Below are 20729 nucleotides of genomic sequence, written 5' to 3'. Positions count from 1 at the left end.
TGACGTAAAAGAGTTTTTAGTAATCACGTAATCATATTTAATTAGTCGGTTGGAAGGGCAGTTGTGCAGTGGCTCTCGTCGAAGACAGACGTGTTAACAGTACATTTGTGAGAAATAAAGCGATTTTGGAATTAAGTCGTTGCAGGGTGGGTACTAGTGATGGTTTATTATAGACATCACTTTCAGTGCGCGATTTATTTGTTCATTCAAATATATTTATTTCGGATTAATTTCGGGAACTGAATAGATGGAACCGCAATGCAACAATGGATGGATGAAGTTTTTATTGTTTTAACAATTTTTAACTCCGCCTGCAGCGTCCTGGGGTGTATTAAGTAATGCACTAAGGACGCTGCTGCCGGTCCCAAGCCCGGATAAAAGGAGGAGGGTTTGTGGACACGGTTTGCTAGCGACCTGTCCACTGTAAAAAAAACATGAGAAGCTTCAGGACTCATTCCTGTTGGCTCTCTCCACGGAAATCTTCTGATGGGTTGATAAGAACAAATATTTCACTCTTTTCTTAGTCATGAAGCAAAGAAGCGATACCTTTTATAAATTCAAGTGTGTCTTTATTATTTTTTTTTGTTATTTCCAGGTTTCATTGGATAAAAGGAGAGCGACATTGTGGATTCTTTCTTTTAATTAATGTTTATTGTATATCTTTATTTCAGAGCTCGTCTGTACCTAGAATAGTTAGTTAAGTTAGCAATTAAGTTATAGCAAGTAAGTTAGCAAGTAAGTTTAGAAAGTAAGTTATGAAATAAGTTAAGTTAAGTTAACAGGGATGCGCCACTAAATCTAACAGACATATTTAACTCTCGGGAAACTAACATCTTGGGGTGTTAACACGAGTCTAACACAAATATGCAACATGATATGTTTCAGATTTTAAAAGTTTTCCGTGCTTTCAACATCACAACCCTAGGTCAAGATGTCCACGACAGGTTTTAGTTGTCTTCTTTTCTTTTCAGGGCTTGTCTAGAACTTTTAAATGTTCTGAATGTTACAGATTCTAGGAGACTTCGAAGTGGAGGACAAGATGTCGACTTCCAAGAGGCTCTTCAGGATGCGACGACTCAACGCCCCGGCCAGCAAGCAAGTCCCATTTCATTACTACTGTCCTTTTCAGGGCTTGACTAGAAGTTTTTAATGTTCTGAGTGTTACAGAATGCAGCAGTCATCATCGAAGTGGAGCACAGGACGTCAACTTCCAGAAGGTCCTTCAGGATGCGAGGAATCAACGCCCCGGCCAGCAAGCAAGTCCCATTTTATTATTACTTTCCTTTTCAGGGCTTGACTAGAAGTTTTTAATGTTCTGAGTGTTACAGAATGCAGCAGTCATCATCGAAGTGGAGCACAGGACGTCAACTTCCAGAAGGTCCTTCAGGATGCGAGGAATCAACGCCCCGGCCAGCAAGCAAGTCCCATTTTATTATTACTTTCCTTTTCAGGGCTTGACTAGAAGTTTTTAATGTTCTGAGTGTTACAGAATGCAGCAGTCATCATCGAAGTGGAGCACAGGACGTCAACTTCCAGAAGGTCCTTCAGGATGCGAGGAATCAACGCCCCGGCCAGCAAGCAAGTCCCATTTCATTATTACTTTCCATTTCAGGGCTTGACTAGAAGTTTTTAATGTTCTGAGTGTTACAGAATGCAGCAGTCATCATCGAAGTGGAGCACAGGACGTCAACTTCCAGAAGGTCCTTCAGGATGCGAGGAATCAACGCCCCGGCCAGCACGCAAGTTCCATTTCATTACTACTTTCCTTTTCAGGGCTTGACTAGAAGTTTTTAATGTTTTGAGTGTTACAGATTGCAGCAGTCATCATCGAAGTGGAGGACAGGACGTCAACTTCCAGAAGGTCCTTCAGGATGCGAGGAATCAACGCCCCGGCCAGCACGCAAGTCCCCTTTCATTACTACTTTCCTTTTCAGGGATCGTCTAGAAGTTTTTAATGTTCTGAGTGTTACAGATTGCAGCAGTCATCATCGAAGTAGAGGACAAGACGTCAACTTCCAGAAGGTCCTTCAGGATGCAAGGAATCAACGCCCCGGCCAGCACGCAAGTTCCATTTCATTACTACTTTCCTTTTCAGGGCTTGACTAGAAGTTTTTAATGTTCTGGGTGTTACAGATTGCAGCAGTCATCATCGAAGTGGAGGACAAGACGTCAACTTCCAGAAGGACCTTCAGGATGCGAGGAATCAACGCCCCGGCCAGCACGCAAGTCCCATTTCATTACTACTTTCCTTTTCAGGGCTTGACTAGAAGTTTTTAATATTCTGAGTGTTACAGATTGCAGCAGTCATCATCGGAGTGGAGGACACGATGTCAACTTCCAGAAGGATCTTCAGGATGCGACGACTCAACGCCCCGGCCAGCAAGCAAGTCCCCTTTCATTACTACTTTCCTTTTCAGGGATCGTCTAGAAGTTTTTAATGTTCTGAGTGTTACAGATTGCAGCAGTCATCATCGAAGTAGAGGACAAGACGTCAACTTCCAGAAGGTCCTTCAGGATGCAAGGAATCAACGCCCCGGCCAGCACGCAAGTTCCATTTCATTACTACTTTCCTTTTCAGGGCTTGACTAGAAGTTTTTAATGTTCTGGGTGTTACAGATTGCAGCAGTCATCATCGAAGTGGAGGACAAGACGTCAACTTCCAGAAGGACCTTCAGGATGCGAGGAATCAACGCCCCGGCCAGCACGCAAGTCCCATTTCATTACTACTTTCCTTTTCAGGGCTTGACTAGAAGTTTTTAATGTTCTGAGTGTTACAGATTGCAGCAGTCATCATCGGAGTGGAGGACACGATGTCAACTTCCAGAAGGATCTTCAGGATGCGACGACTCAACGCCCCGGCCAGCAAGCAAGTCCCCTTTCATTACTACTTTCCTTTTCAGGGCTTGACTAGAAGTTTTTAATGTTTTGAGTGTTACAGATTGCAGCAGTCATCATCGAAGTGGAGGACAGGACGTCAACTTCCAGAAGGTCCTTCAGGATGCGAGGAATCAACGCCCCGGCCAGCACGCAAGTCCCCTTTCATTACTACTTTCCTTTTCAGGGCTTGACTAGAAGTTTTTAATGTTTTGAGTGTTACAGATTGCAGCAGTCATCATCGAAGTGGAGGACAGGACGTCAACTTCCAGAAGGTCCTTCAGGATGCGAGGAATCAACGCCCCGGCCAGCAAGCAAGTCCCATTTCATTATTACTTTCCATTTCAGGGCTTGACTAGAAGTTTTTAATGTTCTGAGTGTTACAGAATGCAGCAGTCATCATCGAAGTGGAGCACAGGACGTCAACTTCCAGAAGGTCCTTCAGGATGCGAGGAATCAACGCCCCGGCCAGCACGCAAGTTCCATTTCATTACTACTTTCCTTTTCAGGGCTTGACTAGAAGTTTTTAATGTTTTGAGTGTTACAGATTGCAGCAGTCATCATCGAAGTGGAGGACAGGACGTCAACTTCCAGAAGGTCCTTCAGGATGCGAGGAATCAACGCCCCGGCCAGCACGCAAGTCCCCTTTCATTACTACTTTCCTTTTCAGGGATCGTCTAGAAGTTTTTAATGTTCTGAGTGTTACAGATTGCAGCAGTCATCATCGAAGTAGAGGACAAGACGTCAACTTCCAGAAGGTCCTTCAGGATGCAAGGAATCAACGCCCCGGCCAGCACGCAAGTTCCATTTCATTACTACTTTCCTTTTCAGGGCTTGACTAGAAGTTTTTAATGTTCTGAGTGTTACAGAATGCAGCAGTCATCATCGAAGTGGAGGACAAGACGTCAACTTCCAGAAGGACCTTCAGGATGCGAGGAATCAACGCCCCGGCCAGCACGCAAGTCCCATTTCATTACTACTTTCCTTTTCAGGGCTTGACTAGAAGTTTTTAATATTCTGAGTGTTACAGATTGCAGCAGTCATCATCGGAGTGGAGGACACGATGTCAACTTCCAGAAGGATCTTCAGGATGCGACGACTCAACGCCCCGGCCAGCAAGCAAGTCCCCTTTCATTACTACTTTCCTTTTCAGGGATCGTCTAGAAGTTTTTAATGTTCTGAGTGTTACAGATGCAGCAGTCATCTTCGAAGTAGAGGGCAAGACGTCAACTTCCAGAAGCTCCTTCAGGATGCAAGGAATCAACGCCCCGGCCAGCACGCAAGTTCCATTACATTACTACTTTCCTTTTCAGGGCTTGACTAGAAGTTTTTAATGTTCTGAGTGTTACAGATTGCAGCAGTCATCATCGGAGTGGAGGACACGATGTCAACTTCCAGAAGGACCTTCAGGATGCGAGGAATCAACGCCCCGGCCAGCACGCAAGTCCCATTTCATTACTACTTTCCTTTTCAGGGCTTGACTAGAAGTTTTTAATGTTTTGAGTGTTACAGATTGCAGCAGTCATCATCGGAGTAGAGATCACGATGTCAACTTCCAGAAGGACCTTCAGGATGCGAGGATTCAACGCCCCGGCCAGCAAGCAAGTCCCATTTCATTACTACTTTCCTTTTCAGGGCTTGTCTAGAAGTTTTTAATGTTCTGAATGTTACAGAGAGAAGCCAACATCGAGGTGGAGGACAGGAGTTCAACTTCCAGGTCCATCTTCAAGAGTGCAAGGATTCAACGCCCCGGCCGGCAAGCAAGTTTCATTTTATTTATACTAGATTCCTTTTCAGGGCTTGTCTAGAAGTTTTTAATGTTCTGAATGTTACAGAGAGCAGCCGTCATGGAGGTGGAGGACAGGACATCGACTTCCAGGACCGTCTTCAAGAGTGCGAGGATTCAACGCCCCGGCCAGCAAGCAAGTGTCATTTTATTTATACTAGATTCCTTTTGAGGGCTCGTCTAGGAGTTTTTAATGTTCTGAATGTTACAGAGAGCAGCCGTCATCGAGGAGGAGGACACGACTTCGACTTCCAAGACCGTCTTCAAGAGTGCGAGGATTCAACACCCCAGCAAGCAAGTGTCATTTTATTTATACTAGATTCATTTTCAGGGCTCGTCTAGGAGTTTTTAATGTTCTGAATGTTACAGAGAGCAGCCGTCATCGAGGAGGAGGACAGGAGTTCAACTTCCAGGACCGTCTTCAAGAGTGCATGGATTCAACGCCCCGGCCAGCACGCAAGTTTCATTTCATTTTACTACTTTCCTTTTCAGAGCTTGTCTAGATCAGCATTCTTGATTCTATTCACTAATTTCTGTTTTTTTCAGATGTATTCCAGTGAAGAATTTTCTTCGATGATTCTTCCTTCTTCTAATTAATGTCTTTTGTATGTTTTTATTTCAGAGCTCTCCTGTATCTAGTATAGCTAGTTAAGTTATCAATTAAGTTAGCAACTAAGCTTAGAAAGTAAGTTATGAAATAAGTTTTAGAATAAGCGCGGAAATAATAAATCAGAATGTGGAAATAATTATTTGGTAATATTGGGGTTTTTAACAGAAACTAACATTTTGGGATACTAAGACTAACACGAATATGCAACATAATAATCTTTTTCAGGTTTGGAAATGTTGAGTGCTAGCACTCAATGGTTTGTTGATTTGTTTTGTGTTGTGTTTCTGTTTTAGATAGCAGAGAGTTCTGCAGAGTTCCCTTGGTCACTTGTGGAGCGCTTGCGCCCACTACACTAGGGTCGGCCTTTGGGCCGGCCCGTCTCACTAAAATAAGTTTTTTCCAGAGCAGAAATGACAGAAAACCAGAAGTCAAACGAGCCGTTCTTGAAGACACAAGATGATCAGCGAAGGTAACAGTTTTTCATTTTGTAATTGCTGTCCTCAATAACACGTAATTTCAGATACGGAGTCCAAAGGAAATCGAGCCTCGCGTCGTCTACAACTAGAAAGTGGAGATCTCCGGTGAGTACATTTCTTCCTTTCACTATTACGCACAAAACAGATACTTACACACAAACAGATTTTTAACTCCGCCTGCAGCGTCCTGGGGTGTATTAAGTAATGCACTAAGGACGCTGCTGCCGGTCCCAAGCCCGGATAAAAGGAGGAGGGTTTGTGGACAGGTTTGCTAGCGACTTGTCCACTGTAAAAAAAATATGAGAAGCTTCAGGACCTGTTGGCTCTCTCCACGGAAATCTTCAGATGGGTTGATGGGAACAAATGTTGCACTCTTTTCTTAGTCATAAAGCATAGAAGCGATTCCTCAAGTGTGTCTTTTCGATTCATTTCTTTTTGTTTCTGATATTCATTCCCGAAAGGATAAGAAGATCTTCAATAAAAAATTCTAATTTCAGAAACGGAGTCCAAAGGAAATCGAGCCGCTCGTCGTCACCAGTTAGGGGGTGGAGACCCCCGGGTTAGTGTACATTTGTTTCCTTTACACTCACAGATAAAACAGGTGTTGTTCTCTTTTGTTTCGAGTCAATCGTCGTGGATCCAATTCTGGAGAGTCCGGTCCTGACTAAATACACGATACGATATAACGCTTCACATCTATTTTTAGCTTTCATGAGTTGAAAAAGCTAGAGATTGTAAAAATGTATTAATTTAATTAAATTATGTTTGAATTATTAATATTATGAATGTATTGTGAATGTGAGGCATATCACTGCAACTTTAATTCGATAGAACTGATTTGGTCACAATTAAAACATTTCGTCCGGAAGAAGAATGTTGGGCCCAAATTTGGATCTTCCACATTGGCTTTAATTCGCGGAGGAGTTGCAACCATACCTGGTCAAACTGCGTGCAGCACGTAAATAAAGAAGAAGATTTTTATAGGCAAAATTTTGTGCCAGAGTTTATTGTCAATTTAGAGGAAGACTCAGGTAGCGACTGATACTTGAGTTTAATAAATTTTAACTTTATTTTGTTATTTTGTAAAAACTTTCTGTATGTTATTTTATTCTTAATATATCACATTTATTTCTAAAACTGTTTTTATTTCTACCTATTCCTTTTTGTGACCAATTGAAACAGAATAATTGGCTATCTTGTTATAGTTTACGTGAAATAATAGGATCATTCCAGTTCACCGTGTCAATCGAGTAATAAGTTAATTATTATAATTCTATTTGTAAGTTTCATATAATTGCACTTCAGGTCGTATTGAGAAATTTCATCGTTTCGATTTGTAAGACTGACCAGCTTGGTAAAAATATTTATTACGGTTCATTTGAAGGCAGATGAGACCCAACCACTTGAGCGTTATTATGTTTATGGATGTTCGCGGTAAGGTGGCTGTAAACGATTTAAAAAGTCAAACCCATAACCGCACTAGAGCGTTTGGTAAACTGTACTCAAACTGTCCTCAAAATTGTGCGCATTTGAGGTAGACAACCAACAATACCGTATGCTTTTAAAACAGGCAACCAACTATACAGTTGTCTCTCATCCAAGTTACAGTCGAATCTAGTTCCGCGCTTACAGCGAGAACTTATGTGAAGCGCAACTTTTCAGACCAAACGTTAGCCCAGCTCTTAAAGAATGCAAAAATTTACATCAAAAATGGCCGTTTTAAACCATTATGCAACCAAATCTCTTCAACGCAACACTGTCTCTCGACGGAGGAGATGTGCCGTTTTGAATTTAGACGTGCTAAATAGATATAGTTTTCGCGTTTGTTTCTATGGACTTCTAGCTTTCCTCTTATGAATAAAATAATTTATGTGAAACGTATTTGATTTATTTCCCTCTAATTTTCGTGACTCCGGCACTTGAAAAAAGTGGAATGACCTTTTGTTCGCAACAAACGTTCAATTGAGAAAAAAAGTTACGTAATCGTATTTAATTAGACTCGGGGCGTCAGTCTTATTGAGGTAGTGTTAATATGATTTTGTGCAAGCTAGCGCCATTTTGAAATTGAATAGTTGCGGGGTGGGTACTATTTGGTAGTTTATTTAGAAACGTTTCAATTTAGACACATTTCGCTTTAGTTTCTCGCGACATTTAGTTTATTAGTTTTAACAATTTTGTTTTCGATTAAAGTTAAACGTCTTTAAATTAGTCAGTATTTAACTTAGTTGAATATATGTAGCTTCACGCGTTAGCCCTTCTAGTGGAGAGATACAGTAATTTATTTGAAACTTATACAATTTATTTTCTTTTAGTTGGTGGATTAGGGCTTAGGAAAAATTCTAATAAAGTGAAGTGTAGTTTTGTCCATTTTTTGACCAATGAAGAAAAAGAGTTAGGTAATCACGTAATGTAATCAAAATCATATTTAGTTAGTTCGGTTAGAATATCAATTATTTAGCGACTCTCGTTGATAGTAGACGTGTTTTTTTTACACATACATTTATAATAAATAATGGGCGATTATGGAATTGAATTGAATTGTTGCGGAGTGAGTTCTAGTCGATAGTTTAGTTTATTAATTAGTATTTCGCGTTAATTTCTCCAGTCTTTTCGTTTATTGGTTTTTACATTTTTGCTTTTATTTAGAGTTGGAGGTAGATTCAATGTTTTTCATATTGTAGACTATAGAAGAGTTCGACGTGGATGAGACAGTCCTGACGCTTTCATTAATTTCTCTCTCAACACCACCGCTCGCAACAGACGTCTCGACGCTATAACTTAATTTCTCTTTCTTTCAGAAATTGTTAAGAAATTTTTAATGTTTCTCACGTTGTAGATTACAGCACAGATAAAACAGGTGTTGCTCTCTTTTGGTTTGAGTCAATCATTGTGGATCCAATTCCGGAGGGCCCGGTCCTGACTAAATACACCAATCGTATTCAAATGTCTATTGGTGGTTTTGATTGACATCCTGGTGTGCATTAAATAGTACTAATAAGGACGCTGTTGCCAGTTCCAACCCTGAATAAATAGAAGGAAGGTTTGAAGACACGGTTAACTAGGCTAAAATATACAAAATACGAAATAGGGGTTTTCTTAAAAAATATTTTTCGTGTTGGATTTTTATGGTGTTTGACTAAGAAGAAGTAAATAGAACTGCAATTAATGTTCATTACATTTTTTCAACCGCCTTTCTCTTTACGTTAGCATCTAGTTTAATTAATTCTTTATGAACATTTCCAAATAAATTGGGTCTTATAAAGTAACAGCTTAATATTCAATTTGTAATTAAAGAATTTGAAAAAGAAATTTCTTTCACTCTAATACATAGGTGCATGTTAAAAAAACAATTTTTGACTTTGTAAAAAATAAACGTGTAATTACAAACAGTATAATAAGTACAAATCACTTAATAATATAATACTTCGACATTGCACATTGCACGGTACATTTCCATCTTAGGTACGTCCAACTCCACAGAGTCAAAATCTTCAAGGTACATTTTTATCATAAATAAGACTATATCAATATAAATTACATCACACCTACGCTCTGATAGGATCTAATTTAATAACTTCATCTATTTTCGTTTCGGGTTTTATTCTCAAATATCTTCGCTTTTTACTTCTTTTTTGATGGGCGTGGTAATTATACGGAGTCTCATTCTCAGGAGGAGCTGGTACATTGTAATGATCTGTAACCCAATTCCACCAAAATTCAAATGAACCGCCAAACTCGAGAACCGCGAACTTTAAAATAAATAAAATGGCCGAAAATCGTGATCGTCTGAAACGGCTAGGACCTACGTTGTGTTGTGAAGGCGGATGTTCGTTAGATACAAAGCAGTGCATCGTCTTTTGGGAAGAGCGTACCAATACAAAGAAATAAAAATACACCAGACCAAATGTGGTTTAACTTGTTTTATTCAGACTTTAAAAGTTTGAATGGTTTTGATTTAAATTTTACAGCTAATTGTTCAAGAATTACAAGCATTTGAACAGACGAACTGATCATGTTACAAAATTCTTAATAATCTTTAATGTCAAAAGAAGTCACTTTACAAAGAAACGTTTCGGTACAAAAATGCAATAAACAAATTAACGGAAAGTGAATTACATCAAAAGAACGACAAAAATCTCCCATTCGCTCTGTTGTGAGTGTGATCAAACTACAAAAATTATTTAAACAAAATAACAATGAAAAACAACACACAATTTACCAAGTAAACAAAAGATAATTATTTTCAAAAGCGACACACAGAAACAGGACGAGATTATGTTTTCGGAAGACCTGAAGACAATCTTTCCTATTCCGCAAGCATAGTACAGGCGGTGTCTTATCGAGAGTACTAACAAATTATGGCCAGATTAAGAGTAACCAACATCTCACCCGCGGAAGACCCGCTAGTTAGGTGAACCCTGACTACCCCGCGAGTCCCACGTAACAAGCTTCCAGCACTGGAGGGTTTTCGAAAGTCAAAAATCAAAGTTTAATTTTGAATTGATCACACTCAAAAAAAATCTACTAATATTAACGCGAGAGGCTGTTTGTTATGTTGAGTCTTTTGTGACGAAGAAAATCTAGAAAGGAGAATTGGGTTCGGACAAGTACAGAGCAGCTAAGAAAACAAGGGACATACATAAAATACATAAACATATAAATTTTCAGTTTCAGTTTCAATAAAATACAATGGAAGAGAAAGTCGTGGACTTTAGAAAAATTTTCTCGTTTTTGCTCACGAATGACACAGAGCGATTCAAAAAGACATTCCCAGTTAATTTGATGTATTTCACAATTTCTTTAAAATCCTATTCTATTTTTAATCCTTCGAACTCAACAGTATAAATTCCTTGCACTGAATCAAATAAAATTCAAGTTCCCAAAACTATCGGGTTTCCACGAATCTAAACTGCTTCTGCACGTGTCTTATCGGACGGTGGGCGAACACTGGTTGAATCCAGACGCTTACGTCACCGGAAAAACGCGTTACTTTAGAATTGTACAGAAAATAACTACTTTACATGATTCCGGAGTGACTTCCTTCTTAAAATAACAAATGACAAAAATTATTACATACCAAAAGGTGACAACACACAAGTGCCTCGACAAGAAGCCCTAAAAGAGTCACTACACTCCCGTCAAAGTCAATGGGTTTAAAAAAAAGAAAATTATTTACAAGATTTTGACAAACTACAAATGAACAAAACACAAAATGAAAAATTAAAACAAAATAGGCATTAAATTAACACTTGGAAAAATTTGGCGAAACGCACTCGATAACACCGCACCTTGGTAGTTCCGAAGTCGTACCAAGAATGATTGATGAAGGAGTAAAGAATGATTGCCTCCGGCGTCGCCCGCCTCCTCCGCTGTGGCCGCGGTGAACTACCAAGTCCACCAACTCCTTAACGCAAAAATTCCTGCGGTCGTTGTGGCGCGAAAAGTTTGAAATTTGAATTTGAAGTGGGACACTCAACATAATTCACTTGGTGTTTAGGCTCCTCTTGTTGATAAGTTTGAACATTTTCATAGTACATTTGGGGCATATCTGATTGTTGATAATAATATTGCTGGGTTAACCCATCGCCTGGACTAGTATAGCCGTAGTGCATCTCAGGAGTTTGTACCTGAACAGCGCTGTAAGCACCATCTGGAATTGCAATTTTGATCGTTTTAATCCCTTTATTTTAATTTTGATAGTTTTAGGAGTGCCTTTGTTAGCGAACAATTTTTTGCGCAATAAGAAAAACAGTTAGGTAATTACGTAATCCCAACCCAAAAATTCAATCGGCCATAACTCAGTTATTTGTTAACGAAAATTCAAAAATTCTCATGTTTTTGGATTCATTCTGCGTAAAATGAGACCCAAACTTGCTGAGTTTGCTTTAGTCATTTTAGGGTGATTTTCAATTTTCAATCAATGTTTTCAAAATGAAAATAATAGCTTTGAATTATACAAGTCGAAAGAGGCGCTCAAAATCTATTTACTGGCTAAATTTGAGATCGATTGGACAAATAGTTTACAAGCTATGGCCAAAAATAAAAAAAATGAAAAATTTTCATCGTTTGAGTCGGATTTTTTTTCGCAAAAAATCGACAATCGAATTTTGGGCTTTTGAAAAACTTTTTTAACGTAAAATGAGCCGAGAAAAAGAATGGCGCAAACCGCATCTCAATATCTCAAATAGTTTACGAGATATTTAACTTTAAAAATTACGAAAAATGAAAATCAACTTTCCGAAACTTTGATCGGCCATAACTCAGTTATTTGTTGTCGGATCTGAATTTAAATCCCAGATTTGGAATCTACGGAAAATTTTGCGTACACTCATGTGTAATAACTTAAGTTTACTCGAAAAATAAGCGAGATGTCGATATCAGAAGTTTGGTATAGTTTTTGTCATGAATTTTCGCGAAAATTGTGTTTTGTATGTAGGTGATGTACCTATTTGTCGAACATTTAAATAACCGCGGAAACCGTTCATAAACGCAACAACACTCTGGCGAATCTCAGAGTGTTAATCACATCACTCTGACGTCACACGCTCCAACAGACGTCTCACTTTATGAACATTGTTGAACACACCTTTTCCAGAAATTAATTTGTATTTTTTTAGTACAGAATATGTAACAATCAATATTTTAACAACCTTCACAAACCACGAAAAGTTTAGCTTTTTTTTATTAATAATTATACTGGTTAAAAATAGTATTTAAATAGGAAAAATGATAATGCAACAATTTTTTAATCCTCTTCAAGGTATTACAAAATGTTTTGAAATAAGTAAAAAATACTCCTAACATATTTTTAATTTTTACTCTTATAAAAATGTGACTACACATGCATGTAAAATGGTATCTCTTAGTACAAGTTCTATCAATTAAATACAGAAGCCTTAATAAGAAGAACAACTTCAATATTACACCAAAATATTCTAACATTTTCAAATATGCACAATCTCCAAATAACGAGGAATATAAATCTTATAATACACAAGCTGCTGAATTTACATTTTTCATGTTTATTAACACACGCACTAATATTTATTTATTTTTGGTACACTTTAATTAGCATATGTAATAAAATTTTCAATTGAAGCAGGGTACTATCGGCAACACCGAAATGTGCGCCACTTTTTCGTTGTCATGGTTTTTTCTCTAAATTTCCATAATGTAAATCAGACTTTGACCAGTGGCGTTCTTTTTGATTTTTTTCTAAACATTTTATTTTATTTATACAACTCTTACTAATCAGCAGCCACTACTCTTAGCGACCGATTTTCATCAAATTTTGCAATAGTTCTTGGTTTTTCGACTACAATTCAATGTTTAGCCGATTTTAACTACCTACTGTCATCAATTGTCATAAATAACAATTAGAAGTGCGCCTATGATTTAAAGTGAAAATGAGCGTCCGCCAACATGAAGTTAATTTAGCAAATGTGTAAAAACCAATCAATCAATTGTTTTTTTCTGATGAATATTTAATAATTATAAATACATTAATATCATAAATAAAACTGAAAAAATACATGTGAACAAACTTTTTTTCTTTAATTTTAACATATTTTTCAAACTGACAAAAAATGGTAGGTACGTAATAAATACAATGTTTTTGAGGTAAAAATGTTGTTTGGTTTATATTTTCTTTAGATCACGAAACCCTAACTTTCAAAAAGTGTTTACATAATTAGCTTCGATTTGTTGCCCAGTGAATTTTTGTTTGCTTACTCATAGTAACAAAATAAAAGTTATTTTCTAAAACTTAAAAGTTTATGTTCTTGATTCATAAATAATTCTATAAGGTAAAAAGGTATCACGTTATTATTTATTTTTCCCAATTTTAGTGAATTAAAGGTACTTAAACTTAAACCGTAACATAATTTATTGGTTGCTGCAGCCTTATCAATAAAACTGATAAAAAAATAATCATTAATCAATTTCCTTATTGTTGTGTGCACCACCAAAGTGAAAACTTACTCGTGTAAACTCGTGTAGTTCCGTCAACGCCGTGACGTAGGCTATTAATTAAATGTCAAAGTTGTCAAAATATAACCTGCTTCCTAGATTCAGTTTAAGTTTTGTATCAAGTTTTGTGTTTTTGAAAAAATATTCTCATGATTTAATCATTGCTTGTAGGCGTTATGAATTAGACTATTTATTCAAAGTGTATTTGTGTCTTTTCCCTTGTAGTTCCCACAACGTTGTACTCAGGGTAAGTACAAAGATGCTTCTTTGTATACATAAATGAAAACATTCTATTTTCAGAATGTTTTCTAATGGCCTAACCTGCAACCTTCCATTCAGTTGTATGAGTGTAACTAGAGATTCAGGATCTGATGAACTGCTTCCCAATAAAATGGCTCGTGAACCAGTGTTATTAAATGTTTATGACATGTATAAAATTAATGAATACACATCCAATATAGGATTAGGTGTATTTCATTCTGGTAAAATGCCACGTTGTTTATGTTTAATTCTATCTATAATTCTTATTATTCTTAGGTGTTGAAGTTTATGGAACTGAGTACGCATATGGAGGGCATCAATACCCATTTACAGGCATCTTTGATATTAATCCCAGAGATGAGAGGGACTTGGGCGAGCAGTTTCGCTTTAGGTATTGTTTTAAAAGTTTTTAATTATAAAAGCCCATTGTTTTTTTAATTACAATGACAATTATTTCATGGATTTATAAGAGCTGATAAGAGTGATATTTTTTGTACCAAACAATAATAAGTTCATTGATCACCTAACTTGACAAAATAATATTATTTTTCTGGTTATTCAAATAACTATGTAGTAAATATTACTGTTAGTTAGATGTGGTATAAATACATATTTTATATTTGTCAATCCATATTTCCCTTTATGAATATATTCATCAGTTTTTGGATATCAGGTGGTTGTTTACACATGTAGATAAATTAGACCAACAGTTGAGCAACAAACCTATTTATTATGCAACTGATTTCATTAACAAAGCTTGTCATGCCAAAAGCAAATCAAAATCAGCACCAAAAATTATTATATTTTGATGGCTAGTGTGAGTCCTCCATAGTTATTCTACAATAAATTAATTTTGATGTTTGTTCACCTCACTATTTTTTCTCTTTTATTAGTTTGAAACATCAGCAGCATCTTACTGAAGTTAATTTACCAAAAAACAATTACTGATTATGTCATTTGGGGCTTTTCTATAGCCGACCGTCAAAAATATGATAGATTGAGCTGTAGATAATGTATCAAAGTACTCTTATTTTCAAAATATTGAACACCCCATTTTTACTTTACCTTAATATTTTTCCAGACAAACTATCCATATTGGTTATACGGATTTTACCGAGGAAGAAGTGAAAAGAATAAAAAACGAACTTGGGAAAGAATTCCGCGGAGATCGCTATCACCTTATGAATAACAATTGTAATCACTTTTCTGGAGCTTTCACAAAAGTCAGTACATTCGTCATGTCCAGCAAACAATAATAATTGTTTTTAGATTTTGTGTGGTCAAGACATTCCACCTTGGGTAAATCGGTTGGCTTATTTTAGTAGTTGGGTGCCATTTCTTGAACGTTGTCTACCCAAAGAATGGTTAATGCCAATGGCCTTGCAGCATTCACTAAATCATAGACAAGACTCAACTTGTTCAGAATCATCAACATCACCGTATTAACCCTTGCCAAACGTTAATAGGAAGGAGAACGGTATACTTGTATTTATATACATTTATTTTTGTCAGACTAACTTTATTAATTGAAAGAATCAATTTCGGTATCTTTTATTATTAACATGTTATTTGTTGTGTTTTGAAAGAAACGTCCCCGATTATGCCAAAGAGATTCCACAAGTGATTTATTAAAATTCGTGATGGATTTCCTATTATGTAAACATGTCTTATTTTTGCACATTTATAAAAATGACAGCACAGTTTGTTTTTGTTCAATGCACTATTGTAATCAAAAGGCAAATTGTTTATTTAAACATGACAATGATATATGGTTTTGTACTAAGGGGCCTTATTTATTTTATTTCTATCTTCTTGTAATTATGATTTTTACCGGTTCAGTCGGTTGGACTTTAAAACTTTAAAACTAACATTGCTTAACTTGGTAGTCCATAGAATTACAAATTTTCAATTCAATTCGGTCTCAAGATCGCCTTTTTAATCAAGTTCTAAATATTAATCGCGTAAATCTATACATAAAAAGTTAACTGAGGTTGGCTCGTCCAAATTTACTAAATGGGGAGAGCTAGAATTTCACAAGAAAATTTCTTGTTTACGTAATTCCGTCCTCGGCAGCTACGAGCCTACATCGCCATCGTTTGAAAATTGACTTCCGCTACTTTTTGCAAATTATTGTTAAATTATGTATGCATATTTCGACTACATATCAAAAATATGATTGAATTGGAAGGAATTTCTTTTTATGTCATGCATAAAGATAAGAAATGACAGTTATTTCAGTTTCAGCCCACAGAACTGATAAGTTGGTGCTATTTTCAATTGATACATTTAAATGCGCTTGAAACGTAACAATTGACAGTGGTAGAGTTTCGAGCAAAATTTTTTCGCCCCTTTCTTTTATGCACGTCACCTGAAACCCAACATGGCAAGCACTTTTGAATGGCTGCTTTTCTGACACCTGATGCTCGAAATTTATTGCTCGCACCTGTACCACTTGAAGTATTACATAAAATGGATATACTTATACTCGCATAAGTGACGTTTTTTAATGCTGTGCACACAAGTTTTCTTGTTGTTTTTATTTGTTTTGAAAAATGATCACAATGAAAAAAAAAATAAAAATGGGATTGGTCGAGAGATTATGGTTTTATTACGTGGTATATTAACTTAACTTATCACTAATCCTGCGAATAATACGGCACAGTTGTTGGATTGAACCCATGCTATATAAAGCGAGGAACTTACAATTCTTATCTTCTCTTTCCTAGTTGCATGCACTAACAAATAATAGGAAGTCCATTATTACTAATTCTATAATATCGGCTGAAATTTTTTCTAACAATATGCTAGAAATGGAGTGTATCAATAGGTAAGATAATTTACATGGTTAGGTCTTCAATTATTACTACATAATACCACAATATTTTTTCAAGTGTAACTTTCAGATAACATCATTTTAGTGGTAGTTTAGAGTGAAGTTTGTTAAGACCTATAGAAAGTACAAATTTTTCTTTCACTATTTGATTGTACATTTTAACGAGTGACGGTTATTATTGTTGTTACTTTTAAAGAACTAATGTGATAACGGTTTGGATCACGATTTCATTTTTTAAATTACTTGTGTTTTAATTTTTAACGTAAAAATTGTGTTCAAAAAATTGTAAATAAATAACATGTTGGTAGAGATTTATTTTATTTATGAACAATATGTAAAACCAACTATTGGATAGGGACCTTCTGTTTTGTCCAAGAATATAAGACTGTGTTTATCGATGTTTATATTTCTACAGTACAAAACACACCAGTAGGCCATTGTTTCGATGATTCAACAATGGTCTATGATTCAACACACTTATGGCTCAAGAAACCTGTCAAAAACCACTGGCACATTTTTTTAAGTTACAAATTTAAACAGATTTTTCTATGACAAGAAATTACCGTTTAATTTTGTGAATAATATGAATAAATAATTTATTCCTTAAAAAACTGTTTCATTCAGGGCAAATAAAACAACAAATTATAAATATACTCCTGACTTATTTTATTTATACGGATAAAAATTAAAACAAACTTCTTAAAATTTTGTACAAAAACCAAGAATGAATAAAATATTAGTAATATTTATACAAGTGAATTTTTTTATTATAACTTCATTAATTCTAGAGACCTAAAGCAACACTTACACTATTTCATATTTGTCAGGAAATAGGACTGCGTCAACAGAATACTTAACAGGAGAATCATCGTCCACCAGTAACACATCAATAATCTGAAATTAATAATTAAAATTATTTCATATAAATAAAAAAATAAGAACTATTGGCAATAAAAAAGTCTAACCTTAATATTTGCAAAAGCCGATTTAGAACTAAACGAAACAGTTAATGGAAAAAAATCATTCGGTATAGCGCGTGGTGCACTAAATTCCAAGGATCCGGACTTATTGCTCGAATCTATTAAAGGTAAATTCCAAGTCAATTGATTACGTCTCGCTTCGTGTGTGCATGACCCATCACATTCTCCAACAACTGGGTTACATCCAATCCTGAAACAAGACGTAAACTTCATGGAACTTTACTCAGTTAACTCAATTACGGTAAAGGAATGGAAATATTGACATCAGTGAGTTCCAAATTAGTATCGGCAAGTTCATATTCGATGTTAACATCGCAACTTCCATCTCCAGCTTCAGATGGCCAACAATTGATAAGCAAAGGTACTACGCTTTCATCCGTGCTTTGCAATCTCCATTTAAGCACACCGACATCGGTGTGTAAAGGGAATGGTTTTGAGGGCTGCTTTAATCCAATCTAAAGAGAGAGTATTAAGTCTGAACAAACAAATTTGATTAAGTACCTGAGAACGTAATTTAAAAAGTTCTTTATCTACGTTGGGATGAGTCTGCAACTGAACACCGCGAACGTCTTTGTTTTCTAGTTGCACACGAATTCGACCCCATTTCTCGTCTCCAATGTGCAGTGTTACTAGACCTAGGAGTTCAAATTGTTGGACGCCACCATCGCGACCCATGCGAACAACCAGCTTCTCTTCCAATCTCAGATGAACACTATAAAAAAGTGGTAAACAGAAAAACTTGGGAAACTAATAAGTTTACTCATTAATATCCGACTTAATTGCTGGTGTTTTTAAACCACCCTGTGAAATACTGTTGTTTACGGGTGTAATAACATTTTCGCCTTCCGATTTTAATTGGTCTACAAAAGATTCGACGTCATGACCTTTTCCTCCCAATTTCATTCCACGCACTGTTGGCTTTCTGCAATCAAATTAGGTCATTTTACGAATGTTTCGGATGTTCAGCGGGACGTACTGTGGTGCGGAATATGCTGGCGGCTTGATATCATTGGAAATATTCGCTGTATCTCCAACAGAAGGTGCAGGAGTATAACTCGATGAACTCCCAAAACCACCACTGCTGCCAAATGATGGTTTAACTCCTTTTTTAGCAGCTTCCATTCGCTGGCGTTGTAATTCTTTAGCTTTTTCGCGCATTTTGTTTTTAGCTTCTCGTTCTTGTGTCTGGAAGGAAGTTTTATTATGATGCAATATTGTGAAAATTTTTTGCTACGAAAATTTTAATGATTATTTAAATTATTTTCCATATTTATAGTTGCCATAAATTTTACGAATTCAGCATGTTACATCTATAAATGTTGACAAAATTGGCCAAATTCCAGAAAGACTCAATGCCAACAACTTGTCACAAAGCGTGGAGTCCCTTACCCTTATAAACTTCCGTAATAGAAAATATCTTATTCACGTAATTATGATTTTTATTTTTGTTTCATAGCTAAAACTAAAAAATCAAAATGCTTTTGAAACTTCGCATTGCATATTTTACGGAGTCTACTTTCAAAAATACGAATGTTAATTTAATAGTCTCCCCTTTACTTTTAATGATTATGAAAGTTACGAGTATTTTCTTAGTTGATTACAGTTTTATTATGTTAAATGAAAATACGGTACGTAATCACTCGAGATAGGGAAAATTAGGAACCTTGCTCAGCTTCCCTATTAGACTACCCACTATGACCTCTAAAATACCCCTGATAGTCCTCGTTCCATAACATACCACATATTATAATAAAAAAAATGAAGACGCAATTATTCCGAGCAATAATAATTACCCAAAAAAAAGGAATAAATCAAAAAAATTACATATCAAATACAATGCATACTAAAGGTATCTGAATGAGAAAGATAAAAACCGATTATTTTAATTTTTTTCAATTCAATGAGGAACATATACCCAAAAATAATTTATACCTGTCTGACAGCCTGGTAGACCCTTTCTTCGTGGGAGTCCATTTCAACAAATGTGCGGATTTGTGTCAAGTTCACGCTCTCACGATACCCAAGTGCCACAATTTCATCAAACGCAAAAATTAATGAAAATGCATTTTCAGCAATCTCATTTTCTTCAAGTGAACGACAGTATTCAGGTATCTAGAAATAGTCCATAACAAGATTAGTAAAAAAACTTTGTTTACAATACCAACCACTTTGGCAAAGAGTCTCAAAGTTTCTAAATCCTCAAGAATATTGCTGGCTCTTGTGGTAATGAGCAGCATGTATAAACGTTCAAGTGGTTGATACACATACCGAACTGAATCAGTTTCCACAAAGGTATGTTGAGTTCCTGTAGGGATAAGTTTAGGAAAAGCGGCTAGAAGACCCTCAATGCGGGCTTTTGTCATCTCAACAAATTGCCGAGATACAATAGCTAAAATTATACAGTCATTTAAGATTTTCACTATATTAACATGTGCTTACTCTTGCCGGCTTTTGTACAAACTGCCGCAGCTATAAGCACCTGAAATCATATGTTAAGCAATAAACAATTTAAAATGGCAACTGAGAAGTAGTAAAAAGCAGCTGAAAGTATCATATTTATTAAATGTATTGATTGGATTCATACCATCTTAAATAGTGTTAAGAAAGTCTTCTTTCTTTATTGATCTAAAAATTAAAATATTTTAGAAAACATTACACCCCACTGTAAAGATGACGTTGACTTGTGCTTGCTGTTGAAATGACGTGAGATGATGTGAGTTGACGTTTAATGTCGCCAACCTCAGCAAGCTAAGTTCCTATATCTAAGCGCCATTTTCAAATTATACTGTCAATTTAAGTTTTTTAAATTAAGAATAAAATTGACAAAGAGAAAGAAAGTTGTTACAAATGTTTAGATTTAGCTTAGTTTAATACTTAAATGCATTATTATCTGTTTATTATTTTTTTCTCAAAATTTTCATATTTTTATCAGAAAAAATCA

The 20729-nt window shown here is 36.0% G+C and overlaps 2 protein-coding genes across 2 annotated transcripts; one reads left to right on the top strand and one right to left on the bottom strand.

The window, feature by feature from the left end:
• Positions 1–13746: 13746 nt before the first annotated feature.
• On the top strand, positions 13747–15536 carry LOC148179135 (deubiquitinase DESI2). The gene is made up of 5 exons (XM_088031485.1): positions 13747–13961; positions 14015–14196; positions 14252–14366; positions 15057–15198; positions 15245–15536. Exons 2-5 carry the CDS (start codon positions 14016–14018, stop codon positions 15419–15421), a joined length of 615 nt encoding a protein of 204 aa, XP_087887611.1. The 5' UTR covers positions 13747–13961; position 14015; the 3' UTR covers positions 15422–15536.
• A 1914-nt stretch (positions 15537–17450) lies between these two features.
• On the bottom strand, positions 17451–20531 carry deltaCOP (coatomer subunit delta). The gene is made up of 10 exons (XM_088031480.1): positions 20373–20531; positions 20228–20267; positions 19954–20177; positions 19721–19900; positions 18765–18973; positions 18549–18710; positions 18290–18500; positions 18029–18243; positions 17774–17978; positions 17451–17702 (listed from the first exon to the last, which is right to left on the bottom strand). Exons 1-10 carry the CDS (start codon positions 20373–20375, stop codon positions 17613–17615), a joined length of 1539 nt encoding a protein of 512 aa, XP_087887606.1. The 5' UTR covers positions 20376–20531; the 3' UTR covers positions 17451–17612.
• Between the last annotated feature and the right edge of the window lie 198 nt (positions 20532–20729).

Source organism: Gnatocerus cornutus, chromosome 2, assembly GCF_029298725.1.
Source record: "Gnatocerus cornutus isolate USDA-ARS CGAHR chromosome 2, icGnaCorn1.1, whole genome shotgun sequence".
NCBI classification, from domain to species: Eukaryota; Metazoa; Arthropoda; class Insecta; order Coleoptera; family Tenebrionidae; genus Gnatocerus; species Gnatocerus cornutus.
The sequence above is the reverse complement of the archived record's forward strand: the minus strand, read 5'-3'. Positions and strand labels throughout refer to the sequence as shown.

What these genes read in the sequence shown, in the direction of transcription:
- LOC148179135 (XM_088031485.1), top strand. Translation starts at nt 14,016, where the DNA reads ATGTTTTCTAATGGCCTAACCTGCAACCTTCCATTCAGTTGTATGAGT. An exon ending in ATTAGGTGTATTTCATTCTG is followed by an intron (nt 14,197 to 14,251) that starts GTAAAATGCCAC and finishes TATTATTCTTAG; the next exon opens with GTGTTGAAGTTTATGGAACT. An exon ending in TTTCTGGAGCTTTCACAAAA is followed by an intron (nt 15,199 to 15,244) that starts GTCAGTACATTC and finishes AATTGTTTTTAG; the next exon opens with ATTTTGTGTGGTCAAGACAT.
- deltaCOP (XM_088031480.1), bottom strand. An exon ending in TTGTACAAAAGCCGGCAAGA is followed by an intron (nt 20,178 to 20,227) that starts GTAAGCACATGT and finishes GTATAATTTTAG; the next exon opens with CTATTGTATCTCGGCAATTT. An exon ending in TTTTTAAATTACGTTCTCAG is followed by an intron (nt 18,244 to 18,289) that starts GTACTTAATCAA and finishes CTCTCTCTTTAG; the next exon opens with ATTGGATTAAAGCAGCCCTC.